At 38.5% G+C, this 19,622-nt stretch overlaps 1 protein-coding gene across 1 annotated transcript; it reads left to right on the top strand.

Moving 5' to 3' along the window:
* The first annotated feature begins 5,445 nt into the window (after window positions 1–5,445).
* si:dkey-81j8.6 (STE20-like serine/threonine-protein kinase) lies at window positions 5,446–19,240 on the top strand. Its single transcript, XM_067433947.1, has 17 exons — window positions 5,446–5,770; window positions 7,804–7,968; window positions 8,679–8,727; window positions 8,834–8,983; window positions 9,081–9,153; window positions 10,613–10,807; window positions 10,881–11,055; window positions 11,864–13,720; window positions 13,804–13,934; window positions 14,189–14,312; window positions 15,349–15,528; window positions 15,640–15,769; window positions 17,024–17,148; window positions 17,239–17,424; window positions 18,514–18,639; window positions 18,731–18,844; window positions 18,923–19,240. Exons 1-17 carry the CDS (start codon window positions 5,621–5,623, stop codon window positions 19,046–19,048), a joined length of 4,056 nt encoding a protein of 1,351 aa, XP_067290048.1. The 5' UTR covers window positions 5,446–5,620; the 3' UTR covers window positions 19,049–19,240.
* Window positions 19,241–19,622: the final 382 nt, after the last annotated feature.

The raw sequence follows: 19,622 nt of genomic DNA, 5'->3' as shown, positions 1-19,622 counted from the left end.
TTCCCCCTCTATGGTTTTCCCTGAAGAGTTGAAATCAAAGTAAAAACGTAATGTTCATTGAATTTTACAATGAAATGAGTTATGTCTTAATCAAACAAACACAATAAGGATTTCTCAGTAATTTATTTTTGTTGGTACTTTGCCCACTCTAAACCTTTTTGACATGGGTCAGATCATTCTTGAAGACACTGTACCTCAATTTATTATAATATCACAAATTAACTAATAATGATTCTAAAGGAAAACATGATCGGGAGTTTATTATTGCTGTTGAAACTAACACAGCTCTCATGCACATCTGATTGACAGAGAAACCACACACTCTTATTTCAGTTTTGTTTTTAATTTTGTGAATATTTGAGCTTGGAGTTTGCTTTGTACATTAGGTTAAAGGAAGTGTATGTAAGATTGTGGCCAAAACTGGTACTGCAATCACTTTCAAATGACTGTAGAATGGTGTATCCCTCTTCCCCTACCTGAGGTTGCCAGATAGGCTGCCAGATCAAGCAGGAATGTCTGTAGCTGCCGCTGTGGTAACTAGAGAAGAGCTGGCAACCCAGATGCCGAAACACTACTTTGTGATTGGTCGATAGGTGGAGGGCGGAGCTTCAGGCCAAAATACAACATGTCAACATAAACATCAGTTAAGGGCTGCAATTACTTTTAAATGACAATATCCTGGCTGGACTACTGTTGTCAGTGATATAAGTATTTGAAATTAACATGATTTCTTAAAGGGGGGGTGAAACACTCAGTTTCAGTCAATCTCATGTCAATCTTGAGTACCTATAGAGTAGTATTGCATCCTTCATATCTCCGAAAAGTCTTTAGTTTTATCATATTTATAAAAGAAATATAGAGTGTTCCGAGTCTTTCCGGAAAAAACCGAGCGCCTGGAGGCGTATCGTGTGGGCGGAGCTAAAGAATGACGAATGTGCACAAAGCGGTGATGTCCTCAAGCGTGGAGAAACCCATGGCTATCTCAGCTAATACAGATAATGATCCACAATCAAATCTGAGGCTGAAATAAATTGAACAGGAGAAACGGCAACATCAGGATGTCCGTCTCTGTGGTATGTACTGTATTTAGGGGCCTTTGTGTGTCTTTACGCGCAGTTTATGAGGACATGATTCGGTTTATGGACTATTGTATGTGACTAGACCTTAGAGGTAGCAAGCAAAACGGTTTTGCACGTCGGAGTCAGACTAGTGTAACGTTATACAGAACAACAATGGAATAACCGTTAACGCGCATTTGAATGACGAAGCACGCGATCGTATCGTTTACTGATGTTTACTCACGCGACGCCAATAGCACAGACATTTGAAGTTGATTTACTCACCGGCTGCTTCCAAAGCAGGACCGAACCTTTATCGCTGGGACCGCTCTGTCAAAAACACACTTCTTTGGTATGATTTGGTGAAGTCCTGTGACAGCAGTGACCGTGGAAATCCACTTTGCGACGCGACTGAAGCGATGCCTTGAAGCTTCCCGTCATTTCTGCGTTCAAATCGGTTCAAATGCAGCGCTGCCTTCCCGGAATGCTGTGCTGAAGCGTTGAAGTCGCTCGACGTCACCCATAGGAATAAAGTGGAGCGCGGCGCGTCATAAGTGTTCACGGAGGACTGGATCTGCACCTGAGAGATTGTTTACGGCGTGCATTTCCTCTCTCTCGCTCTAGTTACGCGCGCGCGCACCCTACCGGGAGAAGAGCCCGTACGGCCTATACAAGGACCTTCCGATCTATTAACGTCAAGTAGACCCATACTCGAAAAAAACTCGCCGAAACTTGTGAGAAACCGGAAGGAGTATTTTTAACACAGAAATACTCCATCAAACGTCCAACATTAGTTTTTGAAACTTTGTCTATGTTAGAATCCAAGTATTTAAAGGTGTAAAAAGCTCAGTATGCATGAAACAGCATTTCACCCCCCCTTTAATGCCTAGTGACATATCAGGGCCATTTTAAGATTAACTGAAATACATTTCTTACATAGAGTTCCTTTAAAGTAAACTTCATCATTCAACTGAACTGTGCACGTTGGCTGCTTTAACCCCCTGGACCCGAAGAACGCCCCGCGTTAGTTACTTACCCTCATGTCGTTCGATACCCGTAAAACCTCAGTTTATCTTCGGAACACAAATGAAGATGTTGTTTAAATCCGATGGCTAAGAAAGGCCTTCATTGACACCAACATAATTTCCTCTCTCAAGACCCATAAAGGTACTAAAGACGTCTTTACACTAAGCCTACGCGAATTAGTGCCTGCACGGATGAGGCATCTACATAATATATGAGTCTCAGTTTGACCTTACCAGACGGAAGTAATGATGGATGGGAACACTAGATGAAATTCGTCTGGATATAAGGTAAAAAAAATTACATAAATGCTGTTCTGTTTCTAACAGAAACCGATCGGTTTGTGTCTTAAGACATCAATGTGTTGTCACGAGCAGCAAGGTTTTTGTGCATGTTGTCTAAGCATGTTTTTTTTATTTTTTACTCTCATAGAGTTGTTACCCATTTACATGCATTATGACTGGCAGACTGCAACGGTTAGAATTAAAAAAAATAATAATTTGTGTTCTACTGAAGAAACAAAGACACCTACATTTTGGATGCACTGGGGGTAAGCATAAACATCACATTTTTTATTTTTGGGTGCACTATCCCTTTAATGTGCTTGGACACAGAGCTCTGTGAACAGCCAGCTTCTTTTGCAATGAGCTTTTGTTTCTTGCCCTCCTTGTGCAAGGTGTCAATGGTCATCTTTTGGACAACTGTCAATTCACCAGTCTTCCCCATGATTGTGTAGCCTACAGAAATAGACTGAGAGACCATTTAAAGACCTTTGCAGGCGTTTTGAGTTAATTCGCTTAGACTGTGGCACCAGGTGTCTTTAAAGTTACACTGTGTGATATTTTCCCCCATCTACCGGTGAAAAGGTATATGACCATCCAGTGAATAATAGTTTCTTTTCCTCTCCATTCTGATTTCGTTTTAACTCCTACAGTTGCCGATTTAGTCCAAGATTAACACGGCAATCCCCCTCTTCACATTCGACACGGTGCCATCGAGTCTTAAAACGCGAAAGGCGAAGCTTGAATTTATGGGTATGTCCCTCTTTGGCTAATATACTTTCAAGATGGAGGAGCAACATGGTGACCAGGATTCGAACCCCTCACCCAAATGTATTTTTAATGGCATATTATAAACTTACGAGAATACTTTATTGCTTGAAAAAAGTAAATATACATTAATGAGCACATATATTTTTGAAAGAACTAAGTGTTTTTAGCTAAGAATGAACAAAAAAAGTTACACAGTGTAGCTATAATATTGAACCTTTTCACAATATTCAAATTTTCTTAGATACTAAATTTGTGATTTTCCTTAGTTACCGCTAAATCAGTTATATCAAATATATCAGTTATATAAAATATTTATTTTCCGTAGTTACCGGTATATCAGTTATATCAAATATATCAGTCTGTGTAATGAATGAATATAATATACAAGTTTCACTTTTAGCATGGAATTAGTGAAATAAATCAACTTTTTGATGATATACAATGTTGATGACCGTTAAAACGCTTCATCACAGTCCTTGAATGGGTCTATTCACCTGGTATGGTTGTATAGCGGGACCAGGTATGGTTGTAACACTTTTTTCTAAAGTTCTTTTAGCTACACATCTGAAACTTTTAGGCATAGTACCCACATTTGTCAACTACAAATGGAGACAATTTAAAGTTCTTCAATATCACAGACTTTGTGTGATGATGACAAATACATATTGGTCCTTTATTACAACTACTGGGGTAGGTTGTAACACATACTAGGTTAAGTTGTAACCATAGACTAAAAAAAATAGGTTGTAACTGGTTACAGGTACACAAAATGCACAGAAACTTAGGGTACTCCAAGTGATATGACACAAGTTTTATTTTAAATGAATGGCTGCAACAATAAAATGTGTGAATATAAGGAGTGTATGTGCATTTTGTGTGTGCATGTACACGTATGCTTTTTTTGTGCATGTCTGTACGAGCACATTCATATGGGTGTGTGCGTTAGTGAGAGCAATTGACAAACATAGGCATTCTGTAGAATTATTAAAATCACAAAAAAATGTCCTAGCTGTGTGTAGTGGATGGTTGTTTCAAAACACGTGTTACAACCTAACCACTATCACTAGTTGTTTAGCTAGCTGCATTAGCATGGTGCTTTGCAATTAACAGGAGGTTGATACACTAATCTTTACTAGAGAAACTACACTTTGACCTGATATAACAACATTATCTACAACGGTATAAGTACTAAGCAAAATATTAACTTGTTTTTTTGTTTTGTTTTTACTTTCTTACCTCAGAATTAGAGTTTCTCCTTTAGCTTCAGGAGAGATAGCAACACAGGCTGGAACACCTCTATGTGGAATCGTAAAGGAAGCCAGAGGAAACTGTAACCTGACTCCTATTTTATCTGTGATTTGTGGAATTGGTAGTGTTGCAACTCTCCCCGATTTTACAACCATACCCGGTCTCCCCTACTCTGACTATTATTTAATATGTCAGGTTTAATTGTGTGGAAGTGGGACCATCTAGTGGTTAAAGTGTAGGACTACATCTCTCAGATCATCCTACATATGCCAGTAAATAGAGTGAACAGTGGAAAACAATGACTTGTTTATAGACCCATGATGTATTCTTTCCCCCCCATTCACATTTTTAAACAATAAAAAAGTGGGTGATTTTAAAGGAATAGTTCCCCCCCCCCCCCAAAAAAAATAAATAAATTCTGTCATCATTTACTCACCCTCATATTGTTCCAAACCTAAATGAGTTTCTTTGTTCTGCTGAACACAAATGAAGATATTTGGAAGAATGTTTGTAACCAAGCAGAAAGAACAGCTATTCACTACCATAGGGAAAAAATACTATGGTAGTGAATGGTTGCCCTATCTCGTTGGTACAAACATTCTTCAAAATATCTTCTTTTGTGTTCAGCAGAAGAAAGAAACTCATACAGGTTTGGAACAACTTGAGGGTGAGTAAATGATGACAGAATTTTCATTTTTGGGTGAACTATCCCTTTAAGCTAGCACGTGTATACAATTTGGGGATCCACTTTTACCACTGTTACTCAGGTTGAAACCACTAATAAGAATGGGGCCATGTGTTCACAGTACAGTTTTTTTGCCTTTCTGCAAAACTGATCACTCACCCTGAAACCAATCATTCTTAACTTTTTTTCTAAATCATTATGTTTTCTAACAATGGCACTGTGAGTGTGAGTAGCTGCTCAAAATCACACTACAATAGACAACACAAAGTATATCTCTACAGACAGAGGCGCACAATCACACATCCTACTCATCATAGAGACCTATATTTTTGAAGGATGTGGTTGCTACTTGTAGCTTCCTGTCGTGCTCTGAGGAACGCATAAGGGGAGATAACCAAAAACATATTTGACTTAGAGTGACTAGGACTGTTGTCAAGTGTTGTTTTTAGTTTGGGCCAGGATTTTGATTGGCGAATGAGACATTGAGGATCACTGACAGGTTGAAAGGACTGGGATTTCTTAAGGAGTTGGGGTGAATTTAAAGGGAGGGAGCCATGACCTCCCTCCTGATGCGTATCTTTCGGTTGGGTGTGGAGAAAAAACGGGTTAGGCATTACGAAAACCTGAAGAGGGATGTGGATCCACACCAGGTGTGGGAGACTCTGGGAGAACTGGGGGATGGAGCTTTTGGGAAGGTGTATAAGGTAAGGGATTCAAATGATGATGATGATGATGATAGATTCAATTCTCTGTTAAATACAAAATAATATATTTCTCAGTTAATTTACAGCGATACTGGATTTAATGTTAGCACTAATTTTTTTGAAAATAATCACAATAAAACTGGGTCTTATAGGCTAGTAAAATAGTCTGATCTAATCTGTCGTTTCAAGGAAATTCCCCCCTCTTCAGACTGGCATGCCAGCTATACTGACAATTTTTTTTTTGTGCTATAGTTGTTTTTTGTTTAAAAAGTCATCATAATTATGTAAAACTGTGACTTAAACGTCAAAATTATAGAATGCAAAGTCAGATAAAAAAAAGTCAATTATGCGATTAAAAAGTCTCAATTATTTACTGAGTAATAATTATGACATATTACGACATAATTATGAGACACATTTCGAAGTTTTGACCTGTCATAATTTTAACTTTCTATCTTAGTATTGCTTTCCGCCTCTGACCTGAGTAGCGATGCTTCATTCTTAAATGAATCAGTTTGTTTGAATGGGTTGAGTGAATTATCCAATGATTCAATCATAAGTGCACTCACTTGTCGCCACATACTGGCGTAATGAAGTAGTCTGCAAAAAGAGACACTAAAATACTAGCCTGACAAGCCAGACCCACATCAAGATGTTTGGTCTGGAAACTCACCATAGACAGGGCTCAATCAGAGGGGCGGGATAAACGGTTGTCTTTCAAACTCCCTCTGCACGCGATAGGATAGCGCTACAACCAACCAGAGCAACGAAGGTGAAGCTGAGCTATTTGATAGATTAAACTTTCGCGTATCTGGTCGGCAAAACTCCGAACACATCTTCCCTTTTTAAGAATGACCTCAGTGCCGTTCTTTGTTCTTTTCTCAGAGAAAAGCTTAACTCCACGTCTTCCAGAGTCGCGGTCAAAGCTGATTTGAGTGACTGAGTTAGAGAACAGAGAGTACAATTAAATACTGAACGTGTCTGTTCAATTTAACGATCGAGTTAACGCTGCAGGAGTCAGATTACATTTAATGAGCTCGCTGATGAGCTCTCATGATGAGAGCTGAGGTAATCGCGACCACATTTGCAGCATACATTTACAACACGTTTTCAGTTTATGCCTTTGGTTAATTTAAAACACTTACATTGCTTAGCATCCGTTTAAATACATGCCTGCAGCTGCAAGCTGTGCTGTGAGTGTGATCTCCCATCCCCATGTGCGGGTTGAAAACATGTGGAAATAGCTCCCTCTGCTGGCTGTAGTCTTTAGCCTCTGGCCAAACATTCCAAAGATGACTCCAATATCGTCAATTTGCAGAATTTATTTTCCAGAAATAAAATGCATAAATCTCTTGTCTCAGGGGGATATGAGGGGGGAAGCACAATCATTTGAATATACTCCAGGGTTTCTACTGATACAAAGCCATATGCTAATCGCTGAAGTAACCCTTTAAACAAGTCAAAATGTTTTATGCAGTATTGCTTCTTAAGTAAATTTACCTTGTTTTAATAATGTTTAGATATTTTATTTTCTAAAAAAAACTTGACAAAATTGCCTGAAAACCTGAATTTCAGATCAGTATTTACTGTGTAGGCTGAGAATACATTTTAAGAAATAATTTTAGTTTATTTTAAATACATGTATTTGTAAGCAATCACCATTAAAATTGCTTTGAGATGGAAAACATATGAATGCACATTGTTTATTTGTAGGTTTCCAAGGTGACGAATAATGGGGGTTTAGGGCTATAGCCTACTTGCGGTTAGGCAACTTCCTGTAAACCCAAAATGTGAAAGATAAAAGATGGCTTCCTGTTAGTGATTTCAACCTCATATTATTCAACCTTTTTTCTGCATCCTTCTCTGAAAACGAGTTGCACTTCGCAGCTGTACAGCTTTCAGCATCTTTGCAGTTTCTATAAGTGCATGTCTTGCACCATGGCCTGCAAGAGCAAGTGCATTTCCCCAATTTTATAACTTCTGATTACTTTCATGCAGAAGTGACAAAGGCAAATATGTTTTGTTGACCTCAGGCTCACAATCAGACTACAGGGGTCCAGGGAGCTGTTAAAGTGATTGAAGTGCGCAGTGAAGAGCAGCTGGATGACTACATGACTGAGATAGACATCCTAGCAGCCTGTCGCCATGCAAACATCCTCTCATTGCTGGACGCCATCTTCTTTGAGGGCTGGCTTTGGGTAAGCCACATATGTTTATGGCTTTTTGTTCTGTTTTTAGCCATGGATGATTTTATGTAACATAATTTCAATATTTGTTTTGTATGGAAAGACTGTAAATGCTGTATAAAACTCTCTTGCAAGCTTAAAAAAAATTCTGCTAGATTTTAAATGCTATCATGTATAGATTGTATTGCGTAACCCTTATCCAAGACCTACACCTGACTTAGACCAATGTTAAAAATATGAAAATACATCATAAAAATATTGAAGAAAATAGTCATTTAAACAAAGAATGAAATAAACCTTAAATTATTGTGTTGAATCATTAATATAATATTTTTACTATTTATTTTTATATTTGCACAAACTTCTTCAGTTGAGGAATCATCATGCAGTTCCATCTTAGCCAACATTTTTTTTCAATTTAAGGGAAAAATGTTTCAATATATATATATATATATATCTCATATATATATACAGCTCATATATATATACAGCTCATATATATATATATATATATATATATATATATATATATATATATATATATATATATATATATATATATATATAGTGTAATTATATACATTTACTTTATGTTAGTTTATTAAACACAATTTATCTTTTGAGATGTGATGGAAATGTTCATGACAGAAATGATAACTTTTCTTTGATGTATGTACATGAACTCTATTTCCTTAGATTCTCTGAATGCTTTCTCTTTTTAGATCCTGATTGAATACTGTCCTGGAGGAGCTCTGGATGATATCATGTTGGGTGAGTGTGGAACAGACTTGACACTATTATCATTTATAATCGTTTATGGTTGTTAGTTGTGTCTGTGTGGCATTATCATACTTTATACATGCGGTGTGTGTTTCAGAGCTGGAGCGCGGCCTTACGGAGCAGCAAATCAGTGAAGTTTGCTGTCAGACTCTACAGGCTCTGTCTTACCTGCACCAGCATCACATTATACACAGAGACCTGAAGGCAGGCAACATTCTGCTGACAATGGATGGACAGGTCAAACTAGGTACAGATATACTGTTCTTTGTTCCCCTCTCACATTTTTAGGACTAAACACGCAATACCGTCTGTGCTGTATCTATTTATATCCTCTTTTCACACAGCTGACTTTGGTGTGTCTGCAAAAAATGACAATACCCTTCAAAAAAGATCAACTTTCATTGGAACCCCATACTGGTGAGACTCCCTTCTGTCATCATTTACTCACCCTTGTATTATTTCATATAAGAAAAAAAGTCATATAGCTCAACATGTAGGTGAGTAAAAGACAATTATAGATTTTGGGTACACTATCCTTTAAACTGCCCCTATTAGGATTTTCCGGATAGTATCTTTCATGTAGTGTGTAATACAGCGGTCTGCAGAGTTTTTAAGATCAAAGTGTTTGATAAATGGAGTTTATTAGTGTTTGATAAATGGAGTTATTGTCTCTCACAAGAAAGAATTGATTCGTTACTGTCTGAAATAAGTAATCAGTAATTAGTCTTAGTTCCTGACCTATATTGCCAAAAGTTTTGGGATACCTGCTTTTACATGTACTTAAACTTTAATGACATCCCATTCTTAATCTATAGGGTTTAATATGGAGTTGGCCCACCCTTTGCAGCTATAACAGCTTCAACCCTTTGGGAAGGCTTTCCTCAAAGTTTAGGAGTGTGTTTATAGCAATTCTTGACCATTCTCCTAGAAGCACATGTGTGAGGTCAGGCACTGATGTTGGATGAGAAGACCTGGCTCACAGTCTCTGCTCTAATTCATCCCAAAGGTGTTCTATCGGGTTGAGGTCAGGACTCTGTGCAGGCCAGTCAAGTTCCTCCACACCCATCAATTCCCTCAGCCATGTCTTTAAGGGCCTTGCTTTGTTCACTAGTGCACAGTCATTTTGGAACAGGAATGGGCCATCCCCATACTGTTCCTACAAAGTTGGGAGCATGAAATTGTCTAAAATGACTTGGTATGCTGAAGCTTTACGAGTTCCATTCACTGGGACTAAGACAAGCCCACCCACTGAAAAACAGCCGCACAACATAATCCCCCCTCCACCAAACTTTACACATGGCACAATAAAGTCAGGCAACTGGCAACCGCCAAACCCAGACTCGTCAATTGGATTGTCAGACAGAAGAAGTGGAGAGGTTGGAGGGGTCTCCAAATACTTTTGACAATATAGTGTACATACGTTTCTAAAAAAAGTACATGTAGCCTATGGTCTTCACTGGCTGCTCACGATAGTCTACTTCGACCCACCCTCAAACAAAAGTTGAATTTGGTTCATGTTGTCATGTTCACTGTTTACTGGGCTAGAATTGATACTGTAAACCAACTCCATTGTTACTGTTTTTATCACTGCGGATAGAAGCGCTGAGGAAGCCTCTGGAGTTGAAAATCAGATATGGTAATGAGTGTTTCGCTTCCAAAATGCGCAGTGGAGGTTTAGGGTTTAATCTGAATCAGAGTGTTTTAGAGAGACAGAATCCTTTATCAAACCATTTCAGACACTGTGAAAAAGAGGTGATGCTGTAATGTATGATACATTAATTGTTTTGTTTTATTTTGACCTTGGATGCATGTAAACCTGTTGTAAGAGACAAAAGAAGGAACCTTTAAAGATCATTAAAATATTTTGTCTTTCAAGGATGGCACCTGAGGTGATTATGTGTGAAACGTCGAAGGACAATCCCTACTCCTCTAAAGCTGACATCTGGTCATTGGGCATCACTTTAATTGAGGCTGCTGAGATGGAGCCCCCTCATCATTCTCTCAACCCTATGAGGGTCCTGCTAAAGATCACCAAGTCTCCACCACCCACACTCTCAAATCCTCGCCACTGGTGGGTCTTCATTTCTTTGTTACCTCTCTGGATCTGCTAAGAGTTTTAGGCTTATGCTGATTTCTGTCACCAGGTCATCACATTTCCAAGATTTTCTACGGAGGACCTTGCAGAAGAACCCAGAGGCTCGTTGGGGGGCCCAACAGCTCATGGCCCACCCTTTCTCTTATGCAGGACGAGACGGACGAACCCTTAAAGAACTTGTCGCTGAGGCCAAAGCAGAGGTCACTGAGGTCATAGAGGCTGAGGTATACACATGATGATCTGATGACATGATGTTCACTAAAAATAAATAATTTATCAATAATTTGAATTATAAATTAATTCAGAAATACAGTAATACACAGAAATTGTTTTGGCATGTTGTTTGACACTGAAAAATTCAATGATATTTCTGACCTAATAATACATGATATTTGTTAAGAAATGCACTTATGTTGAAAGGTTTGGGGTCAGTCAGATTTGTTTTAAAGTACATTTATTCAGAACGATGCATTAAATTGATCAAAAGTAACATTTATATTGAATATTTTATTATATATTAAATCATACAAATATTAAGCAGTTTTCAACATTGATAATGATAATAAATATTTCTTGAGCATTTAATCAGCATATTAGAACGATTTCTGAAGGATCATGTGACTGAAGACTGTATAAATTATGCTAAATAAATTACATTAAAATAAATAAAACAAATTGTAATAATAATATTTCATAATATTCCTCTTTTTAACATATTCAAATTATCATCAAATAAATGCAGCCTTGTTGACGATAAGAGGCTTCTTTCAAAAACATAAATAAATAAATAAAAAATATATAATTTGACATTCTTCATTTGGCTTCTTGATGTAATGAAAATATTTTATTATTTTTTACTTTATGTTTAAACTATATGACATTTTTAGAGTCATTAAACTGAAACTTTTTTCGAAAAAGTGTTTTTCTAAATGATTTTGGACTTTGTAAAAAATAAAAAATAAAAAAATAACTCATCTGTTGTTGGACCTGTGAAACAAACATAATCAATTTTCTGCATTTATTCAACTGCAGTCTTTGTTAGATTTCCAATGTTCTTTGAAAGAGACGAGCGCCACAGAGTCGGAGCAAACAGCGACACAACCGGGACAAATTATTGAAGAACAAGGACCACAAGAACCTGAGAGCCCTCGGAAGACCTCTCTTCCAGATGCTGTTCCTCAGTTGTCCACCAACTCAGAGCCAAAACCTGAGTTTAAGGTAACCCGCAGGGCTTCCCAGGCCGCAGATAAACCTCAGAAGAGGGCAAGGCGCCTCTCTGTTCCAGGAAATCTGCTCTCGTTTCTGACCGGGAGCTCCCGTCGTTGCAAATCTGGATTCTGGGGTGACAATCCACCCATTCAAGGAACTAAAGACTCTGAAAATTCAAGCGCTGCACAAACTGTAGGAACTTGCCCTTCAGATGGCAATGAAAGTGAAAGCACTGACAAACCAATGGAGCAAAAATCTGACGTAGTTGATGCTCCAAGTAATGAGGTCGCTGACACCAAAGACAAGGAAGCTAGAGTAGAAACTGAAATGAAGGAAGCCCAAAACTTAAACCACTCAAGCAAACTAGAACAAACACAGTTACTGACAGATTCATCTGAAAAGGAAACACTAGAGTTTACCAAGGAGGACACTGACGCTGATGAAGAAAAAAATGGCAATGTGAAGTCTATTGATTCTGGAAACAATGACCAAACATTTTGGAAATCCCTCAAAAAACCTGCTGTTATTGACAAAGACACAACACATCCACAGGGCACACTGGTTACAGCTTTGTGTTTGGAAACACCACTGGCTACAAAAGCTGAAAGGAATAAGGGAAATTATAAATACATGTACCTTGATTTGGCCTGTCCTTTGAAAACTTTCAATTCTCCTCTCACAGTAGATATAAACAAAAGCTTAACTGTTGATATGCCTTCTAATAATGTTCCTGAAGAAGTTCCTGACCTTAATAGAGCAGAAGAGACAACTGAACCATCAGAAAATGACATAATAGAAGAAGAAACTGAGGCAGAAACAGAAGAACCAGCTGAACTGGAAACAGATGGAGGAACAGGGGATGAAACAAAAGAGGGAATCTGTGAAAATGACAAGGATGTTAGTGCAGGAACAGAAGAACATATAACGACCAGAGAAAATGACATTACCATGAAAGTAGAGTTTGAGGATATCAAAGAAGCTGTCAGCGGAGAGCATGTTACTACTGAGGTCGGCCATGAAGATGTCAACTCAAGAAATGAAAAGTCTGAGGAAGAGAAAAGCTGTGAAAAAGAAAAGGATCTCTTTCCAGAAACAGGGGACGAGGAATGTTCAACCAGCAAGGAAGAAGTTACCCTGGAGCTTGAAAACGAAAACAGTGAGAACACAAGAGATTCTGAGGAGATAGAAGCACCAACCCAAAATGAGACGACAAAGATCATTGATTCACAGACGCCAGAGTTGTCATGTCAAAATAAAGAAGAGATCAACTCTGATGGAGAAAAGAACATCATTGGTAGTGAAGGAGATGCTGTTGGAGATCAAGAGAGAGCAAGTCTAACAGAAATCTCTTCTAAACAAAAAGAAGATGGGACAGATTCAGAGGAACCTCAACAAGAGCTTAAAACGCGTACAAATAGTACAAAGAATGTTACAGAAGAGCAATCAAAACATCTTGGTGAAGATACAACAGATGTTCCTGGACCAAAGTTGAAAAAGCAAGTGATGTTTACTTTTCAAGAGGATAAAAACAAGCAAGAAATGCCACATGCAAATGGCTTGAAAGATTCAGATGTAACACCACCACATGGATCTAATGGATCCACACCTAAGGAAACTAATGAAGAAGCATTTAAACCTCTTTCTCCAATCGAGGGTCCATTGTCTCCTGGGTTTGAAGTGGTGAGTGTGAAACATACAACTACCTGAAAACATAAACAACCAGACAAATTCAACACAATTGTTCCCTATTTGTGTTCATTCAGGAAACGCACCCAAGCAGGCGAACCGTTAAAAGGACACGTAAATTTTTGGTGGATGGTCGTGAGGTCAGTGTCACCACTTCCAAAGTGGTTAGTGAAGGAGACAGCAAGGAACAACAAATGCGCTACAACAGGTATAACAAGTCTTAATGCTTTAGAGTGGACACGGGAAAGCGGAAGCATCACACTCTAAAAAATGCTGGGTTAAAAACAACTCAAGTTGGGTTGAAAATGGACAAACCCAGAAATTGGGTTGTTTGAACACACAGTGAATGGACCCATTGAAACAAGCCAATTTTTGTCCACTTTCAACCCAGCTTGAGTTGTTTTTAACCCAGCATTCTTTACAGTGCACATTCTGAATGTAAGTGTTCTGGGGTGTTTGCAGACGGCAGGAGCTGCACGCGTTGAAACTCTTGCAGAGAGAAGAGCAAAGAGAACATGCGCAGCTAGAGCAGAAACTACAGCAGCAGCGAGAGCAGATGTTCCGCCACATAGAACAAGAGATGACCGTAAGCCACATGCACCACAGCCCTTTGGTCTCTGTGAGCAATTTAAGACATGCTATAAAATATAAATGTTTCCATTAGGGTTCTTGTCTAAAGTATATGTAAAGTACAGATCATTAGTACAGATAAAATAATAATAATGGCATTTGGCAGCCACAAATTCGCAATATATTAGCATCATATCATTTGTTTGGCCTGTATACTGTTATTTTATTTTGTTGAAAAGTTTTTTATGCCTATTTTACAATTTAAATCATCACCTATCAATAAATTAAAGGTGTAGCCATAGATTTAGGCAAATATTTAACCATTAATTAATTTTACTAAACCATATCTCTTTCCTCAAGTGCATGACGACATAATCTGTTTTTGTGCATTTATTTATTCATACAAAAAAAGGAACAAAAACCTTTACTTTGACATGAATGGACTTATTTTTGCTTATTTAAACACTGTACTGTTTTCTAAAGCAGACTTCAAAAGGAATAATTATGCATTTTTCATACTGTACATTAATATAAATGCCCAAATTCACCTGTAACATACAATCTGTTATTTTTGTAAAATGTTTACATTTTATTTTATATTAATTGTATTATTTATTCTTATTATTTAATTATTATTTTCATGTTTTCATTTTGTCAGCATAACACAAATGGACAAAATGACAATGGACAAATTATTTTTATTGTTCACCGGACAAAAATTGCTACATTGTTGACTAAAACTATAAGAAATTGAATTACTAATTGAAAATAAATAAAATAAATAAATGAAAACTTTCAAAACTTAAATGAAATTTACAAATGTTGCCTGGCTTTAATTCAAATAACTAAAATTGAAAATGAAACTATAAATATGAGCTAATTCAAAAATGTATAAAAAACAAACAAACAGCTGATGGTATACTGTGTATAAAAACACTGAATTGTAAGTACGTAATTACACTTAATGTGAGGCAATTATTCATAACCATTAGAAATAAAGATGCTTGCCCATTAATATCCTCAGTCTCAGTCGTATGTTTATACTATCACAGAGCAAGAAGCAGTACTATGACGGTGAGCTTGAGAGACTTGAGAAACAGTACCAGCAGCAAAGCGGTCAGATGGAGGCTGAGCACACATCCCGGCTCAGAGAGGACGCGCGGAGGCTCAAGGCCCAGCAGGAGAAAGAGCTGAGCCGCAAGAGCAGCGCACTGAAAGCGGACCCCAAAGAGGTACGGACTGGCGCATTTACCCACACTGACTTGATCTAGGCCCATACACATGAATAAAGTGACCACACTAAATAGGCTTAAATGCATGAAAACAGTGTATTTCTATATTAGGAGCAGCGGTTCCTGCAGAAGCAGCAGCAGGAGCTGAACGATGCTCTGCAGAAGGGAGTTCAGGAACACAAGAGGAAGGTGGCGTCCATGGAGTGGGAGATTACAGTCAAATCTCAGCAGCTCAAGCGAGGTAAGTGTGCCACTGCTAAAACACTTATTTGTTATGTATTTTGTACAAGAATCTAGCCTGTTGGACCACATGGCCAATTCTAGTCAGAATATGAGTCTGAAACTGCCCCACTGGGCTGTGATTATGGGGCGTGTTTCAACCAAACCAGGAAAGACATCAACTGGATAGACCTACAACCAATCAGAGCAACGAAGCAACGCGTAACCTTAGTTGTCAAATGTCAACAGAGCTCAACTGCACTGTGTTGCCAAGTCCATGTTTTTTTTCGGAGGTTGTTTTCCATGTCCACTTGTTGAAGCGACTATTATGTGATATATAGATCCATGAATGCGAATTTTAGCAGGCAACCTTGCCAAATTAACACACAACCCCCCCCCCCCCCCCCCCGCTATTATAAAGCTATTGTTTAGGTCTAGTAGTTGGCGCGTTTTGTTGTAAAAACTTGGCAACCCTGCCTGCACGCACGCTGGAATAAACGTTCTTTGCCGGTGTTGAAAAAAAAAGAATTTAAGGATACACAGAGTACTTACCAACATGATCATCATTTCTGAGAGAAATAGTGAAGGTGAATGCATATACAAACAAGCTCTCCGTTTAGGATTTGAACAAATATAACCCAAGTGCCTTTGATGACGTGCATGATTACATTACTGTTTATCATCTGTCCATCAACGTCTTAAGCCAGACCTGACGATTTTATTGGTCCGAACAGTTTCTGTTCAGGCATAATCACTCCTCTATGGATCGAGTCCAGACCGAACCGCCCGAGCTCAAATGTTGTAGGCAGGGCTGAGTTCGGGCTGGCATACAGGCTAACAAGAATCACTATTTATGACTGTAATTAGTCATATAAATGTCTAAAAGTATAGTTAAATGTAGCGGTAAATAATGATTTATTAATGATCATGAAATAATGAATCATAAATTAAGTGATAAAATGAAATAAAATAAAGGAATTAAAATTTAAATGGCAAAATAAACATGTTATTAAGTAACTTTTCAATATTTCAATATGCCAATAATTCATAATGTTTTGTCCGTTGGGAGCAATTCAACACCAGAATGATAGGAAAGGCATCATTAAAGACATCATTAAAGTAATCCATGTGACCAGTGGTTTATCCTCAGTTTTATGAAGTAACACAGATGCTTTGTTTGAAAAACAAAAAAACTATTTCAGCACTTACATACTGTATACAGGACGTTTGGTGGTATGCGATTCTAAACATACACATGGTTTCCTTCTTTCTCAAGCTCGGGAAGCAGTAATTTGGGAGTTAGAACAGCGCCATCTACAGGAGAAATACCACCTATTCAAACAGCAGGTGAAGGAGCAGTACTCCCTACAGAGACAGCAGTTGAGCAAGAGACACAACAAGGTAAATTATGTGGTAACCTCCAAAAGCATTCTGCATCCGTTATATTCTGTTTTTCTTGTCCTGACCAGTGTTTTTCGCTTCTTATCGCAGGATAAGGAGAGAGCGTCTCGGTTCCAGCAGGCTCTTCTAGAGGAGCAGAAGTCATTGCAGGCCCATGAGAGAGCATCCTTCCATAAGGCGCAAAAATCTGAAGCAAAATCTAATTTGAATCAGTTCAAAATGGAGCTCAGGAAGCAAGGTCTGAGCGGCCCTGAGCAGCGGCAACGTCTCACGCAGGTTTGGATTCAGAAGCCTTTGAATGTTGAAACATTATGTTGTAAAATAAACATACACTTTGAATAAGGTCGTTCTTAAACCGAGCTCGTTTGGTGTATTTTCTTCCTTAGTTTGGTTCGTTTAGGCACATATGAATATGATGAAGCAGGCTGTATCACAGTGTATGATGGGTAATTATTTACACTGCATGAAAGGCAGCAATGTTTTTTTGCTAATCCTCTCAAAATTATTTGTGGCTTAACCTAGAGCAAAGACAAAGTGTTATTTTTTATTCTTCCTAATTGCTCTTCCTCACTCCTATTGCCGCCTAATTGCTCACTCCCCTGGCCTCAAGCTAGCGGCTGTGGTCTTTAGCGTCTTTGTTAGCTCGCCTGCATCTCATGCCGGAGACCCCAGTTTGAATCTCACTCGGAGCGGGTCGATTTGAACCAGTTGCAATTGGTGCCGTGACCCAGATGAGAGTGAGGTTTAGGGGGGTGAGTGTAACAGACTGGCATGTAAACCTCCCTTCCCTTGGCTTAAGAGGTATGCTAGCAACTGATGCTAGAGACACGACCGACTCTCAAGCTGGAAACCCCGATTTGAATCCCACTTGGAGCAGGTCAAGAAGGACCAGTTACATTTGGTGCCATGGCCCAGATGGTAGTTTTAGGGTGGTGAGTTACAGACATGCGTGTAAACCTCACTCCTCTTGGCTTAAGAGGGATGCTAGCAACTGATGCTAGAGACACACCCGCCTCTCACGCCAGAGACCCCGGTTTGAATCCCGCTCGAAGTGGGTCGGTCAATAGGACTGTAGGACTGGTTCAATTTGGTGCCGTGACCCTGATGGGAGTGAGGTTTAGGGGGGTGAGTGTAACAGACGTGTATGTAAACCTCTCTCCCGAAACATAAACAGGTGCACTCTGACCCATGAGAGGACAGTTTACTCACACATGACTTGTATTAACAAATTGTAGTTTGCTTAGAAATGTTGCATCAAAAATTCCCTGTTTCAGAACAAAGCAAACTATCAACAGGTCTGAAAAAAACCCTAAAACGAAACGGCTGCAATTAAAAGTTTGTCCTCTCTGCTTTTTGTGTCCTCAGTTTTTGTCAGAGGAAGAAGCCAGACAGAAGCAAGAGAGACAGAGTCTTCAAGAAAGTCATGAGAACCAATTAAAAGCGGTGCAGGAACAATGCGATGCCAATACAGCTGAACTACAGCAGCTTCAGGTACGTCAACGACAGCTTGTCAATCTATAGCCTTACAGTGTTCCCATGTTGAGGGAAGGTGATTCTCAGTGTATATGCATTTGGGTTTTAGAATGAGAAGCTTCAAGTTCTTGTGGACATGGAGAAGAAAAAGATCAAAGCTCTAGAGGACGAGCACACTCTGGAGCTCAACGAATGGAGAGATAAGCTTGCATGCAGAAAAGAGGTGACAGATAGTAAAATTACAATTTGACGTTTAAAGGATTTTGATTGGGCAAATATGTGACGACTGTTGTATGTTTAGGTGTTAGAGGAAGATCTGGCTCGCAGACGTAGAGAAAAAGAAGGAACCAGGAGACGAAGCAGTGAGCCGGAAAACCGACATGCAGCTCGTCGTCCAAAGTTCTTCCATAACTTAAGCTTCTCCTGACAAAGTGAAGGAATACACTAAACCCTAATGTCTTTATACAGTACACAGTACACTGCCATTTAAAAGTTTGGTGTCAGTTTTTCTTAAAAGAAATTATTTTATTTACTAAGGATGCATTATATTGATCAAAATTGACAGTAAAGGCATTTATAATATTACAAAAGAGATTGTTTGAACATTCTCTTTATCAAAGAACTCACTTTTTGATACAAAAAAGTATCACATTTTCTTCAGCTTTGCCATCCCCGGAATAAATTACATTTTAAAATAAAATTGTGACATCAGAGTGAAATTGATTATCAATAAAGAAAATAATGCAAGGCGGGACTTGGTTCTATACATCGGTTGTTGATTGGATGGAGGAAGATCTGAATGCCAGCTTGCAGTAATTTATGGACAAAAGGGGCGGGGTTACGGTCAACTAAATGACTAGAGAAGTCATGCTTACATCCCCAATGAGAAGTGTGTTGTGTTACTTGAAGATCAATATATGACATTTTGATTAAGATTTATGTTTAATTTACATGCTGTGAATTGTTCACAATAACATCTATAACATACATTTAGAAGATAT

Source organism: Pseudorasbora parva, chromosome 23, assembly GCF_024679245.1.
Source record: "Pseudorasbora parva isolate DD20220531a chromosome 23, ASM2467924v1, whole genome shotgun sequence".
NCBI lineage: Eukaryota > Metazoa > Chordata > Actinopteri > Cypriniformes > Gobionidae > Pseudorasbora > Pseudorasbora parva.
Note: the sequence above shows the minus strand (reverse complement) of the source record. Positions and strands in the feature narration are given on the sequence as shown.

Bases quoted from the DNA above. Each gene is read 5' to 3' on its own strand.
- si:dkey-81j8.6 (XM_067433947.1), top strand. From the start codon at position 5,621: ATGACCTCCCTCCTGATGCGTATCTTTCGGTTGGGTGTGGAGAAAAAA. The intron at 13,721-13,803 runs GTGAGTGTGAAA...GTGTTCATTCAG, and splicing joins TGTCTCCTGGGTTTGAAGTG to GAAACGCACCCAAGCAGGCG. The intron at 17,425-18,513 runs GTTTGGATTCAG...TTGTGTCCTCAG, and splicing joins AGCGGCAACGTCTCACGCAG to TTTTTGTCAGAGGAAGAAGC.